This window comes from Megachile rotundata, chromosome 3 (assembly GCF_050947335.1).
Source record: "Megachile rotundata isolate GNS110a chromosome 3, iyMegRotu1, whole genome shotgun sequence".
Classification (NCBI taxonomy): domain Eukaryota; kingdom Metazoa; phylum Arthropoda; class Insecta; order Hymenoptera; family Megachilidae; genus Megachile; species Megachile rotundata.
Genome location: NC_134985.1, coordinates 8,208,105 through 8,225,055, shown reverse-complemented (window position 1 = coordinate 8,225,055; position 16,951 = coordinate 8,208,105). Strand labels below are relative to the sequence as shown.

At 33.1% G+C, this 16,951-nt stretch overlaps 1 protein-coding gene across 4 annotated transcripts in view; it reads right to left on the bottom strand.

Moving 5' to 3' along the window:
• The window catches only part of LOC100882703 (uncharacterized), a 96,126-nt gene that overhangs the window by 76,419 nt on the left and 2,756 nt on the right, over positions 1-16,951 (bottom strand). For 3 of the 4 annotated variants that reach the window (XM_076529767.1, XM_076529764.1, XM_076529766.1), the window contains exons 3-4: positions 6,205-6,505; positions 1,471-1,651 (exon numbers count right to left, since the gene is read on the bottom strand). In XM_076529767.1, the coding sequence (XP_076385882.1) occupies positions 1,471-1,651; positions 6,205-6,505 (482 nt within the window). Of the gene's footprint in view, positions 1-1,470; positions 1,652-6,204; positions 6,506-13,416; positions 14,198-16,951 lie in introns of those variants that run through there. The other variant, XM_076529765.1, reaches the window with a different exon arrangement.

Genomic DNA, 16,951 nt, shown 5'->3' with positions numbered 1-16,951 from the left:
ACTGTAGGATTTTGGAATTTGAGAAATATTCAATTTTGGGACCAGAACATGTTGGAATTTGAAGATTTTTCAATTTTGGAATCATAGAATATTGGAATCTACCAGTTTTTGAATTTTGAGACCTCAAAATTTTGAAATTTGAGAAATATCGAATTTTGGGACCATCAGTATGTAGCAAGCTATAACGTATGGTGAATTGGTAGAGTTCTAACGCGTAGTGATCTGACGAATGTCAAAAGAACGGTGAATTAACGAATGAGGATTGTGGAGTGAAACCTTGGAAGCATAATGGGTGGAACTGGAACACGTGAAAATATGACGCGTAAAACTATAACGTGTGGAAGTACTACACTTAGAATTATAACGCGTGGAATTACCACGCGTGGAGTTACCACGCGTGGAGTTATAACGCGCGAAGTTATCACGCGTGGAGTCATAACGCGTGGAGTAACAACGCGTAAAATTATAACGCGTGGGGGTACAACGCGTGGAATTATAACGCGTGGAATTACCACGCGTGGAGTTATAACACGTGAAGTTACGCATGGAGCAACAACGCGTGGGGGTACAACAAGTGGAATCATAACGCGTGGAGTTATCACGCGTGGAGTTCAAACGCGTGGGATACAACGCGTGGAATCATAACGCGTGGAGTAACAACGCGTGGAATTATAGCGCGTGGAGTTCCAACGCGTGGAGCTTCAACGCGTGAAGTTCCGACGCGTGGAATTATAACGCGTGGAATTACTACGCGTGGAGTTATAACGCGTGAGGTTACAACGCGTGAGGTTACAACGCGTGGAGTCATAACGCATGGAGCAACAACGCGAGGGGGTACAACGCGTGGAATTATAACGCGTGGAGTTATAACGCGTGGAGTCATAACGCGTGGAGTTATAACGCGTGGAGTCATAACGCGTGGAGTTATAACGCGTGGAGTCATAACGCGTGGAGTAACAACGCGGAAAATTATAACGCGAGGGGGTACAACGCGTGGAATCATAACGCGTGGAGTAACAGCGCGTGGAATTATAACGCGTGGAGTCCCAACGCGTGGAACTTGCTACAACCTAACCATTGTAACTTACGTATTTAGGAATTTTGGAGTCATACAATGTCCAAACTAGAAAATTTCTTAATTTCAGAACGTCAAAACACTAAAACCTTATAATTCTACCATAATACAGAACCTTCTAAATCTTAGTACCTCAAAATTTCAAAAATTTATCACTTTTGAACTCAACTACAAAAAACCCCAATCAAGTAAACAATCAAAAAACGTCTATTTCACCAATGAAAAATTTCAGCTTAAAATATCCATAAAAGAATTTAAATTAAATAAGTTAACCATCATTTGGCTATGCTATTGAGTCCGAATCAAAGATGGTCGCCACATCATTCAAGATATACAAACTTCAAAGTAAAATTTTTATATCTTCTTTTCCCACAAGTGCATGTAAATGTCCTCACCAATCACGGTAAGACGAGACGTGCAGGATGATCTGCCACTTCGATTTTCCGCCATGCAGGTCCAGTGTCCTTCGTCCTCGACAGTAACAGGGGCGACATCGACGCAGTAGAAATTTCCTTCGTGAACGAAGGAAAATCTTGAACCCGCGTGTACCGGCTCTGCATTTCTGTGCCAAGTGATCTGGAATTCGACAACAACAACGACACGTTGATAGATTTAAGCCGGTGTGACGTCAACGGGTTGTCAAACAGTTGGCTTCGAAAAAAATGGCCGACAGGTAAACTTTCTTTCACCGTCGGTGTCGTTAGCATCGGGAAATTATTGTGCTATTTCATTGTTCGACGACGTAATCGGCCGTCTGAGATATGAATTCAAGTTCGGGAATGTTGTTGCACAACTTGACACGGGAGCGTGGTTAATTTTGGACCTCGTGTAATTTCGAATCTTTTGAAACGTATTAGTGGATGCGTGCGGATTGTTGCTAAAATTGTGCAACGAGTTAAATTTGAAATATTGTCGTTTAATTATTTTTGCTTTGGAGCTTTGAGGGTTACTTGTAAGTTCGGGGATATGAATTTTTGGGTGATTGAGATTTTTGGTGTTTTGTTATTCAATTACTTTATTTTTGTTGTTTTAGTATTTTCGTATTTTAGTATTTCAGTATTTCAGTATTTTAGTATTTCAGTATTTCAGTATTTCGGGATTGCAGTATTTCAGTATTTCAGTATTTCAGTATTTCAGTATTTCAGTATTTCAGTATTTCAGTATTTCAGTATTTCAGTATTTCAGTATTTCAGTATTTCAGTATTTCAGTACTTCAGCATTTCAGTATTTCAGTATTTCAGTATTTCAGTATTTCAGTATTTCAGTATTTCAGTATTTCAGTACTTCAGCATTTCAGTATTTCAGTACTTCAGCATTTCAGTATTTCAGTATTTCAGTATTTCAGTATTTCAGTATATCAGTATTTGACTATTTGACTATTTGACTAGTTGATTATTTGACTATTTTACTAGTTGACTAGTTAAATAGTTGACAGTTTTGCTATTTTACTATTTTACTATTTTACTATTTCACTATTTTACTATTTTATTATTTTACTATTTTACTATTTTACTATTTTACTATTTTACTATTTTACTATTGTATTGTACTATTGTACTATTTTACTATTTTATTATTTTACTATTTTACTATTTTACTATTTTACTATTTTACTATTTTACTATTTTACTATTTTACTATTTTACTATTTTACTATTTTACTAGTTGGCTAGTTGACTAGTTGACTAGTTGACTAGTTGTCTAGTTGACTATTTGACTATTTGACTATTTGACTATTTGACTATTTGACTATTTGACTATTTGACTATTTGACAATATAATTATCAATTATAATACTACATTTGGTCATAATACACGTTCATTTACAACAACTCAGTTACTTAATTTAAGCTCTAAATTTGTTACTCCACATAATCGGTATAATCTTAACGCAACAGTTTACACATTATTACCTTTGAGCGCTAAAATTAGTAGAGTTTAGTATTTCAAACGGGGAGCAAAGGAATTTCTAAGAAGCTTTAATATTTGCTTCGGATCTCACAATCAGTCAACATTCCTTTACATCGCAAGTCACAAATTTCCATTCGAAATTTGCAGAATAAAATGAACAATTTATTTTTATATTTTGTCTAAATTTTAATTAAATATAATTCAAGTCCATGTTACAAAAATGATCAAAAATTAGTCACAAGATATAGTCATTGGTACACTTGGCATAGTGATTGAAATGTTCCAGAAATTGGAACATATTTTTCATCTAAATTGACAAGCGAGACAGGTACAAAATCTTCAAGAAATTTTGAAAAAAACTAGTAATCTCATTTTTATCAATTTTTCAAATTGAATAAGAATTTATTGGTGTACTTATATTTAAACATTTGAGTATGTCACTTGAAGAAATAAATAAATATTTAAAAAAAATATTCAATGTCTCATTTTTATGAGTTCTTGTTCAAACTGTACGTGGTAACAGTTAGTACAGTGTTAAATTTATAATTTATTTTATAGGTAGTTTAGACCAATACAGTTTAGTCTATAATTCGTTTAGGCTAATATAGCTTATTCTATAATTACGTTCGTGTAATATATTTCACCCTGAAATTAGTTTATGATAATAGAGTTTATTCTACAATTAGTATATGATAATATAATTCACCCTACAATTAGTTCATGATAATATAGTTCATCCTATAATAACTTTAGGATAATATAATTCATCCTGAAATTAGCTTATGATAGTATAGTTTATCTTACAATTAATATATGATAATATAATCTACCCTACAATTAGTTTATGATAATATAGTTCATCCTATAATAACCTTAGAATAACATAGTTCATTCTGAAATTAATCTGTGACATCATATATACTTCATCCACACTCAGAGAACCTAGCTTACTATACTCCCTCTAACATTCCCCTTCTCCATTTTACAATTCACAAAAATTTGAAATTCTCAATTTCCAAGAATTCGATGATTTCGCAAGGTTCTGTCGGTTCCGAGAGATTTCATAGCAGCCCCAGAGCAGATTCCTTTCCGCTGGGCGTTACGCAACGCGGTCAGAGACCATCTTCAGGGAAAACGACCATTTCGAGCTTTACGAGCGGAGGCTGAAGAAGCACGCAGATTTAGCCGATCGGCGAGCATAGTTTCTGGCATAGTGTACGTGCGTGCGTAATAATAGTCGTAATACGACTCGTAAGACCGCGTTACGATCTTCCTTTTCTCTTTTCCGTCTGTGAAAGCCCGGGTCGTGGACCTCGAGGCTTCCCTTTTCGTACGAACCGTTTCCGAGTTTCAAACTCGTGGGCAATAAGTCACTGAATAATCTAACTTCACCCTTCCGGGTTAATCACCGACGTTGGCACCGATTCCTTGTTTCCGAGCATGGTCTATCAATTTTCTGACTATTCGAATTCCTTTTTACGTTTGACGTTGACGAGTGCTGTTTTATGGAAATGGCCAAGATGGCGCGTTTATTTATGTGATGGTCTAGTGATTATATTTTATTGGTTAGGTGTATTTTGATATTTTAAAATTTTTATTACTGGTTAATATTTTATTTAGTGGGATATTATTGTTTGTATATAGGATATTACGTTTGAGAGTAATTTGTGTTTTATTACCTACTACCTATTTACTATCAATAACTAGCTATTGGTCATTATTATTTTATCAAACGTCTATACTATTAATTATACTATCATTATACTATTAAGTATGTATAATGTATTGTATATTATAATATGACAGTGTATACAGTATGTCTCACAACTGTAGATTCCTGAAACGGGGGGTAGCTGACGTGATTCTGAATAAGATTTCCCGTTGCCAAAATGAGGTATGAAGCTTCGTTTTTGAATTATTAAGGAAAAACACGAACCAATCAGAGCGCGAGATTACGCATGCGCAGATGCGAGAGCGGCAGCTTCGGATAACGCGTAGTTATCCAACGCGTGGTAATCCAACGCGTAGTAATGCAACGTGTGGTAATGCAACGCGTGGTAATCCCACGCGTAGTAATACAACGCATAGTAATACAGCATGTGAATATCCAACGCGTAGTAATCTAGCGCGTGCATATTCCACGCGTAGTAATCAACGCGTAATAATGCAACGCGTGATAATTCTAAGCGTAGGAATCTAATGCGTGGTAATCTAACGCGTAGTAATCTAGCGTGTGGATATCCAACGCGTAGTAATCCAGAGCGTGGATATTCAACGCGTAGTAGTCCAACGCGTAGTAATGCAACGCGTGGTAATTCTAAGCGTAGGAATCTGACGCGTGGTAATCCAACGCGAAGTAATCTAGCGCGTGTATATCCCACGCGTAGTAATCAACGCGTAATAATGCAACGCGTGATAGTTATAAGCGTAGGAATCTAATGCGAGGTAATCTAATGCGTAGTAATCCAGAGCGTGGATATTCAACGCGTAGTAATGCAACGCGTGGTAATTCTAAGCGTAGGAATCTGACGCGTGGTAATCTAACGCGCAGTTAACCAACGCGTAGTAATCCAACGCGTAATAACCTTCGCGCTCTGATTGGTCCGTGTTTTTCTTTAATAATTCAAAAACGAAGCTTTAAACCCCATTTTTGCAAAGGGAAATGTTATTCAGAATCGTGTCAGCTACCCCCCATTTCAGGGACCTACAGTTGTGACACACCCTGTATAATTCAATTCTTGGATTAATGCTACGTTTTTCATAATGTCAACCTTTTCATATTAAATTGCCTTAATTTTCATATTAAACTGCCTACATTAACATATGAACATAAAAAAAAAATTACTGTATCAAACTTTGTAAAGTTACTCTAACCTTGATCTATGATTAACTATGACATACAGCCACTTATTAATAGCTTGTATTCATTAATGGTCAAATATCAAACTCCTTATTTATGGTTCAATAAGTTTAATGGTCAAATATCAAACTTCTTATTTATAATTCAACGAGATTAATAGTCAAATATCAAACTTATTATTTATAGTTCAATAACATTAATAGCCAAATATAAATTTTACGTTTCTATAATCTTATATATATATATATTATTTAATGATTTTATCATAAGTAGTTATAATTGTTTTAACCAAAAGGTGCATTGATTTTAACATGATAATGTGATGTATTAAAAAAATGTGTAAGAATGACAAGATTACCTTCGGTGTGGTTGAGCTCCGAATTTCCACTAGAAACCTAGTCCTAGTTCCAACCTTCACTGCGAGATCGGTCAGTCTTCGTAGGAAAACAGGTGGGTCACCCTCTTCCGAAATCGGTTCGTCGACGCTCAGATGTATCTTCTTCGAGGATCCTTTATCGAATCCTTGACCGAGCCTCGTTGCAACCAGTGCGTAATGTCCGGTGTCGTCCTTTTGCGATTGTTTCAAGGTCAACTGGACGACATTGCCTCTCATCTGTACGCGGTATCGATCGGACGGTATTGGTACATCTTCGCGAATTCTGTAATCAAATATCAATATATAAGCAACGTAAGCGCTTAAGCAACGCAACAAAATTTGTTATATTTTAAAAATGATTATGTATATTTTTGTCCAAAGTTGTAAGACGTTAATTAACTAAATTAGGAAATAAACTTTGTAACAAAAAAAAAGAATGTACTCTTTTGAAGACCATGTACTCTTTTGTTCAAAGTTGTGGGACGATAATTAATGAAATAACGAAGTGAATTTTGTAAGAAAAAAATAATAGTATACTGCTTTGCTCAAAGTTGTGGGACCTTAAGTAACTAAATAACGTAATGAATTTTGTAACAAAAAAATAATTGTATACAGCTTTGCTCAATGTTGTGGAACGTTAAGTAATTAAATAACGAAATGAATTTTGTAAAGTAAAAATAATCGTGTACTGCGTTGCTCAAAGTTGTAGAATATTAATTACATAATAGAATAAAATTTGTAACAGCAAAGTAATTGTATAATAATTTTGTTTAAGCTTGAGGAACATAATATAATTTCAAAGTAATTCTACATCACCTATATTGTAAATGTAGTGATTCATTTATACGTTGTATAGTAAACAGTTTTGTATTGACAGGTGATAATGACCCTAAGGTCATCGCTAAAACTGTTAATGGAACGGCCATTCCAATGCCAATGACTACTTCAGAGAACGGTGCCTTTTTCAGTAGAATTTGAAAATAGTGTCTCAAATTCAGAAGATGTTTCCGTAATTTCGGTGATATGTCGCCACTTGTTAGATTGCCATGCATTATTGCTCTAACCGTTAGATCGCCACATGGTAAGATACTACATGTTAGATTACCATACGTTAGATTACTACGCGTTAGAATGGCACGCGTTAGATTGCCACGCGTTAGATAGCCACGCGTTAGATTGCTACGCGTTAGATTGCCACGCGTTAGATAGCCACGCGTTAGATTGCCACGCGATATAATTCCATGCGTGATAATTCCACGAGTTATAATTCCTCGCGTTGTAATTCCATTAATTAAATTGTTACGTGTTACAGTCCCACGCGTTATAATTCCACGCGTTGGAACTCCACGCGTTATAATTCCACGCGTTGTAATTCCACGCGTTGTTACTCCACGCGTAGTACTTCCACGCGTTGTAACTCCACGGGTCATAATTCCACGAGTAGTACTTCCACGCGTTATAGTTCTCCGCGTCATAGTGTCACGTGTTCCACTTCCACCCATTATACCTCCATTCGATACAGTTTCACGCATTATATCCTCACACGTTATACTCGCACATGTCAGTACACTACTCAGTTTATACTCGCTATTAGACCTTCATGCGTTAAATCCTCATTCGTTAATTCACCATATGTTATATTGGCATTTGTCAGACTATCACTCGTTAGATCACTATCAATTATATTATGATACGTTATAGCTTGTCGATGAACTGTCATACATATCACCATACATTTTATCGCCACTAATTAAATCTTCATATATTTGTTACTAGATACAGCACGTTATATCTCTGTATTATATGATGAATTGCTTTGATGGATTGCTATACGTTAGACCATACGTTATATTACATAAATTTCCACATATCAGTCCTGCTCGTCAGCACACGTATTTTTACTCGTTAGATTGTCATATATCACCACATTGTATATTACCACTCGTTACATCATCACATATAGAACATTCTATTAAATTACATATCACACTGCTACTCGTTACTTTATCACTAGTCATATCTCATTATATTTTTCCCATATAGTACCATGCGTTATACAGCCACATGATATATCACCTATTATATTACCACTCATTATAAAGCCACGTACTAAAGTTTCTACCAACAACGAACATCTAAAAAGCACAAACGGTGTCGTTCCCGCACGAGAAAGCAAAGAGGAACACTTTCTAACGAAACGAGGCCGGTTTTGCAATGCCGAAATGTCAGTTTGTGGTTGTTCTCGGGGCGATGGCCGAAGTCCAATCGGACCGACGTTCATTCGTTCGTTTGCTATTTTTTCACAGTGCCAGACGAATCGATCTATTACTGTCTCATTCAATTTCGAATATTTTTTTTCTTTTTGCGTAACCATAGATGCACCCTTAACGTCGCGGCGCCTTCTCGTCGCGAGTGCGTATCCTCGGCAGTGACGCAATGTCTATTTTGCATAGAAGAGAAACAAATTCTGTTTTCAGAAGTCGCGATCGATCTTGTCGTCGTTTACGTTCCGAGAATCAACGAGAGTCTCGAATGGAAATAAATACTGTGGAATCGATCGAGTTTTCAGGGAAATCGCGTTTTCCTGATTTATGAATATGTGGCCTTCGTTAAATATTTGGAACTTTGGTCTTGCAACTGGAACCTTGGAGCGAGAGGTACTAGGTGATTTTGCTTGCGTATTGTCTAAATTTGATTTTGGGGATTTCTGTTTTGAGAGTCTGTGTTATTATTTTAATTTTTGTTCGAGTTTCTAACATTTCATTTTTGTTCAAATTAGGTACATTTGATTTTTGTTTAAGATAGGTATATTCAATTTTTTTTAAGGTAGGTACATTCAATTTTTGTTTAAGATAGATGCATTCAATTTTTGGTTAAGATAGATATATTCAACTTTTGTTTAAGATAGGTATATTCAATTTTTGTTCAAGTTATATGCATTCAATTTTTGTTCAAATTATGTGCATTCAATTTTTGTTCAAGATATGTACATTGAATTTTTGTTCAAGTTATTATATATACATTTAATTTTTGTTCAAGTTATATGCATTCAATTTTTGTTCAAATTATGTGCATTCAATTTTTGTTCAAGTTATATGCATTCAATTTTTGTTCAAGTTATATGCATTCAATTTTTGTTCAAGTTATGTACATTCAATTTTTATTCAAGTTATATAAATTTAATTCTTATTTGAATTATAAAGATTTCATATTTGTTTAAGGTACATAAATTTAATTCTTGTTTAAATCATAGAGATTTAATATTTGTTTAAGTAACACAACTTTAATTTTTGTTGAAATTATACAAATTTAGTGTTCGTTGAAATTGAAGAAATTTAATTTTCTTTAAATTAAATAATAATAAATAATAGTAAAATAATAGTAAAATATGTCAAATATGAAAAAATTAAAAATCTTGAAAAATATGTCAAACATGAAAAAATTAAAAATCTTGAGAAATATGTAAAATATGAAAAATTAGAAATCTTGAAAAATATGTCAAATATGAAAAAATTAAAAATCTTGAAAAATATGTCAAACATGAGAAAATTAAAAATCTTGAGAAATATGTCAAACATGAGAAAATTAAAAATCTTGCAAAATATGTAAACTACGAGAAAATTAAAAATTTGAAAAAATATGTAAAATATGAGAAATTTAAGAATCTTGCAAAATATGTCAAATATATAATTAAATATCACATAAAATATAAAATTAAAAATCACGGAAAATATATAAAATATGAAACTAATGCCATAAAAGACAAATGAAGAATAACAGTAAAATAAAGATGGCGGAATCGTTTCGTATCTCTTACATCCCTAAGTTACATATACACGCACAATTACACCATTGATCTTTCGTTACGGTATTCGTAGATCGTTGCAAGATATTCGAAAGCTTCAAACCCCGTGAAGACGGCTCGTGAAAAATTCGATCGATACCCTTAGTATCGAACGACGATTCCTTTTCCCGTGGCTGTGCGTCGTGTAAAAAGGTGACGAAAATAGGGCAGTAGAGCAATGCCAAGTGTTTGAGGTGCTCTAGATCATTTGTTTGCCCGAAATACGTTGGAAGCATGTAACCGTTTCTTATTTCGTCGTCGTTTAACCTCTAGAAACCTATGAAATTCGTGTCTAATTGTACGAGGTCGAGAATTGATCGAGGAAACAGCGATCGAAGAGGTCGAAATCTGTAGTCAGAGCGAAAATAGATCTTCTTGGTGTTTTGACGTGACAAGGTTGGATCAATAGTCTCGTACAAATTTAATTATGTCTGTGATGTAATTTTAGGTTGGTGATATTTGTTTTTGAAGGTGGTTTGGAAATTTTATTTTATACTTCTTGATTATTAGTGGATTATTACTGTGTTAACAATTTTGTTACGTTCATTGTATATCAATTCTTTTGTGTTAGATTTACTGTGTTTTAATCTTTATTATAGTTACTGTATTTTAAATTTCAGTATATTGCATTTATTGTATTTCTAATTTTATTATGTTATGTTTATTGTATTTTAAGTTTTAGTATATTGTATTTATTGTATTTCTAATTTTATTATATTATATTTACTGAATTTTAAATTTCACTGCATTGTATTTAATACATTTCTAATTTCATTATATTACATTCACAGTATTTTAAATTTCACTATATTGCACTTATTATATTCATAATTTCATTACATTATTTTTATTGTATTTTAAATTTTATTACATTACATTTGTTGTACTTTAAATTTCTTTATATTATATCCATTGAGAAGCATATTATAATATTTTATATTACTATTATTTATTTATTACAGTATAAAATATATTCTGCCATTTTATATTTATTACATAGCAACATAACAATAAAATTGTATCACTGTATCGCCTCGTAAAATTTCATAAACAATGTATAAATACAATGAATGAATAAATTTTGAATAATAATTAATTATTACTAGTGTTACAAATAAATATTTCTAACAAACTCAAATGTCAAAAGGCTTTCAGCACTTCATACACAAAAAGAAATTAATAAAGAGTGAATTGTAAGAATAAAGAAACAAATTGGTTTATATAGTTATTGGTTTGTATGTGACAGAAATTAATATTTCGATACACACTTAAGCATGTTGGATGCATGTGACTAGTCACACTTGTCATGCGTTTCCTGTGCCAAAACGCAGAATAATGAGGCTAATTTGTCAATCAATTTGAAGGAATTTTCATTTGCAAAAATAAATGAATTTTGTTAATGTATTTTTAAAATTCAGCAGATTGAGATGTACATGGTCATGAAATAATAATTTAATTAGTTAAGGTAGTTTAGGTTAATTAATTTTGATGATTTAAAAATAATTTATGTAAGTAGTAAGTAGTTTAGGTAATTCAAGTATAATTTATTTAAGTAGCAAATAGTTTAAATAATTTAAGTATAATTTATGTAATTACCTTAATTTAAATATAAAGTATGCAATAGTTTAGATAATTTAAATGTAATTTATGTAATTTAACGTAATTGTAATTTATGTAATTTAATTTATTTATGTAAGTTAACATAATTAACTTAATTATGTTAAGTAGTTTCATGTAATCTATAATTTAAATTAGCAAATCTTAATTTTATTTATTATACAAAATAATTGTGTACCTTCTTAATTAAAAATTTATTTTCGAGAAATCATAATGATTTAATTACTAAAGCATTGATTTACAATCATGTTTTAATTCATTTATATTAAGTTTATATTAATTTCAAATTATATATATGTATGTTCATTCCTTATTTATGTTAATTATTTTAGAAGCATAGAAGAATATTTAAATTTGCAATAATAATTAAGAAGGTTTAGTGTTAACTGCACCTAATTAATTGTACACCTATGAGCAGCGTCTGAATCACCTTACAACAATGCAAAGTTAAAATTAAAACTACACAACCACGACTCAAAATTAACGCGTTCGCTGCCACGTGACTGATATGTGACGCTTAAATTTCCTTTACTTAATTAGAAACACACATGAAACTTCTTATGAAGAATAAAACAAATTATTAAACAATAAAAAATTATTTCAGCAATATAATAAAATAGCAGTAATTCAACAATGCAGAAGAATTAATAAAATAAGGGGATGAATTAAAGAATATTGTAGAAAATAATATTGATAGCTTACAATAATATTGCAGAATATTGTAACAGTAGTATTATTGAATGGTAAAATATTAAAATAATAAGGTGAGGATATAGTAAACAATGAAATGTAGTAAGATGAGACACTGAATGAGATATTAGATAAGACTATATTAGTAGGAGACAATAACAAAGAATAATAACAAAAAGTAGTAAGATAGTAGTATAATTAAACTGTGGAATGATTGTGTAGTACAGTAAAATTAATAAAATACCAGAACACGTTGTTTATATACCATAGCATAATTAAATAATGGAAAAATATAAAAGTATAATAGTAGTATTGGGAAAGTGAAACAGTAAGACAGTGCATTAGTAAAATAGTAAAATATCATGGCAGAATAATAAATTAGTAAAATTAATTTAGATTTGCAGTAGAATTAGTCATAGAGTAGGACAGTAATACTTAGTATAGACATATATTTGTGTAGTGAAATAACTGAATAATAGAACAGTAAATAATATAATAGTAAAGTAACAAAATAGCAAAACGGTGAAGCAGTAGAGTTATAAAGCAGTGAAATTGTAAAATGACAAAATAGAATATTAAAATAACAAATTCTTACTCTTAGAATTAATTTGAATGTATAGTATAATTAGTCTAATATTAGAATAGTAGTAGAATAGTAGTAGAATAGTAGTAGAATAATAGTAGAATAATAGTAGAATAATAATAGGATAATAGTAGAATAATGGTAGAATAATAAGTAGAGTACAACACAAGCATAGACCAATAAAATAATAAAATGATCTCATAAAGTACCCATCAAGCATCATAACAACAAATCGACAAAATAGCAAACCAACAAACCAAAAATACAAACAACCATAAATTAATACAAATTACCCTAAATTACAAGTACAAAAAGAATCTCAAAATCAATCCACAAACAACACAAAAATATATAAAACCAAATTGTCAAAACTCCCAATATCCAATATCAAGGTAATTAAAACCTAATTAAACATTTAAAAACCTAACCCTATCACATTGACACTAAACCAAATCCCTACCCATATCCCGATCCGTCGGAGAAGGACCCCTTGATAGCACGTTTATTGCCGTTGGCACACTTGCAGCAATCGCTCCCCATGATAAATTCCTCTCAAGTTCTACCACCCGCGAACCAACGATCACCTATCACACGTGGACGCGCGTTCATCTCGGTTGCAGCGAAGGACGAAGAGGCGGATGGAATCCGAATCGATGCATCGATCCCTTATATCTTCTATATATATTCGATCGATATTACTCGTCGTTTGGATTCTTTATCGACACGGTGACTCTCAAAAATAAACCCGCGAAGCTCGACCCTGAAGAGTCTATATTTCACTTCGATTTTCGATCATCACTTTATTAATCTACACTGTACTCCTGCAGGGCACTGAACGATACGGACTTCGTTTTGACAGAGACTGGTCTTCATTTTGTCATCGAAGGATTTAGAGATCTTTCGAGAGACGTCGGCTCCTTTGAAGAGACGTCGAGAGGTGTCGATTTTGCTCGAGAGACGTCGGCTTTCGAGAGACGTCGGTTTCTTTCGAGAGACGTCGGTTTTTGAGAGACGTCGGTTTTTGAGAGACGTCGGTTTTTGAGAGACGTCGGTTTTCGAGGGACGTCGGTTTCTTTCAAAAGATGTTTTGCTCGAAAGACGTCGATTTTGTTTGAGGACGTCGATTTTGGTCGAAAGACGTCGATTTTGTTCGTTTTTTTTGGACGTGCGGGGTCGACGCGACGCGGGTTCGAAAGAGGGAGATTTTTGGACGAGCGGACGTCGCGACGCTCCCTCGGAAGACTGATAGCGAGCTGCCAGCGCCAGGTCGTCCGCGCTCAATTTTCCACCTCCACATCCGCCACCTTCCGCTATAGTTCGAAGGAAACTATAAGCAACGAGGAGCGTGGAGCATCCTAGAGCGCTTTTCAAGGAGCAGCGCCTCTTTCGTCTTTTCGCGAAAATTTCGAGCTCGGTTCAATTTAGATTGAGAAGAGCGAGGGAACAACGTCAAAGTGGCGTAGGAATTTTCGTAACAAGAGGGACGCTAGACGCGTCAGGATGACGTAGCGTCTCAATGGTCAGGATTATTGATATTACTCTATGATGCACATGATTTTAAAGCAAATAAAAATGTAATATTATTATATTATATGATTTATAATGCCTGTATATTATGCACAATTAGGGCTTTCATTTAATATATATAATGTAATAATATTATATTATTATTTTATTTAGGGATTTTCCGGTTGGTGCATAAAGCATTGTTAATATAATCTAAATTCCCAAGTCCACCAAATTTCCATCTCTCCAAATACAGATCTTCCCAAATTCACATTTTACCAAATTCCTATCTCCTCAAATTCCCATCTCTCCAAATTCCCATCTCCCCAAATTCCCATCTCTCCAAATTCCTATTTCCCCAAATTCCCATCTCCTCAAATTCCCATCTCTCCAATTTCCCATCTCTCCAAATACTTAAATCCCCAAATTTCTAAATTCCCAAATTCCCATCTCTCCAATTTCCCATCTCCCCAAATTCCCATCTCTCGAATTTCCCACCTTCCCATATTCCCATCTCCCCAAATGCCCATCTCCCCAAATTCCCATCTCTCCAAATTCCCATCTCTCCAATTTCCAATCTCTCCAAATACTTAAATCCCCAAATTTCTAAATTCCCAAATTCCCATCTCTCCAAATTCCCATCTCCCCAATTTCCCATCTCTCCAAATTCCCATTTCCTCAAATTCCCATCTCTCCAAATTCCCATCTCTCCAATTTCCCATCTCCCCAAATTCTCATCTCTCCAATTTCCCACCTTCCCAAATTCCCATTTCCCCAAATTCCCATCTCCCCAAATTCCCATCTCTCTAAATTCCCATCTCTCCAACTTTCCATCTCCTCAAATACCTAAATCCCCAAATTCCTAAATTCCCAAATTTCCATCTCCCCAAATTCCAAAATTCCCAAATTTCCCAAATACCCCAAATCCCAAAATTCCCAAATACCACAACTCTCAAACCACTCCTCAAAAATTCCCATATTCCAAAATCTAAATTTTCCCCAATCAAAAAATCCAAACTTAACACCTCACAAATTAGTTACAAATATTTTCTGATTCCATCATAGTTAAATGATTATCAAACAACTGAACAAACACTGATCGAAACTTGACTTTCGATCGTCTCGTATGCAACGACCCAATATTTTGTCTCTTTACCACACAGACACGTACGATCACGTGAGTCACCGGCTTTAGAAAATTCGCAGGCGATAAAATACGTAGAAAAACTCGCGAAACGAAGTTAGACGTGTCGGCGGTGTAATTTCGTCCTCCGCGAAAATTAAGTGCGCGACAGCTCGAAATAAACTACGTTTGATCCTTGGCACGTTTCAAGGTTTCCACACGAAATTAGGGCCAATAGTCGAGAATGAACGATAACGCATGAACGAAATTCGTTAAATGGCATACAAACGTTTTACTACGAGAACAAACGACATGGAGGTCGTGAACTTTGATCGAGTCATTCATCGAATTCTTACTTTGATTGCGTGTGCTTGAAATTGTGCTTTCATAATTTTTATGCATTTTCTTTCAGGATATAATTAACTGTGTTATGTAATTGTGCCGGTACTCAGATAACATTGAACGTTCATATATTTGGGGCAGAATTTTATGAAATGAATATGAAACTGATGTGTAAAATTGTAAAATTGTATAATTAAAATTGTGTGATGTGATGGGAGTTGTGTAAGCAAGTTTGTGAGGTTAGGATTTAGAATGAATTGCAATGGTGGTAATTTTGGTTACTTTTGTGTAGTTGTTTTATTTAAGAAGAAGATCGAATATTTAGCAGTAAATGCATTTGTTATGTAGTTCATTGTATTATGTCATTATTAAATTGTTATACTTTATTATATTTTATTAAGCTTTTATAAGTAAATTGTATTATAAAACTTGCTAAAATTGTAATGCACACATATGGTAATAATATTTCAATTTTTAATTGAAATTATCTCAATAAAATTATGTGTAATAGCTTTTTTTGAATTTCTAAATAATTTTATGAAAATTGTGACATCATTGTGTTTTTACAGTTTTTAAATAGTTTGGAAAATAATTAGTTAATATTACCATTCTTGTGTATTGTTGATATCAGTGCAATGTATGAGATCATGTATCAATTGTGATATGTGTGATCAATGTGTGAAATTATATATGATTTAATTTATGACGTCATGTGTGAATCAATTACAAAATTTTATGTGAACAAATATTCTCAATTTATTAATCTCATAACACCTGAATGAGTTATGCATTCTTTTTCTATGAATTGACGTTTCGAAAAATTTGACTTTGCAAATTTTGAATATTTACTGTTTGATATACTACCTATTTCATTACAGTATAATTTATATGAGAATTTAGTTAAATCATTTAGTTAAATTATATGAGAAAGTTGAAAATGTATTATAAAGTAATTAAGAGAAAAGTATAGGAATATTCATATAAAGGAATAATTGAATAAAAATTTTTGAGTTCAAAATTAATT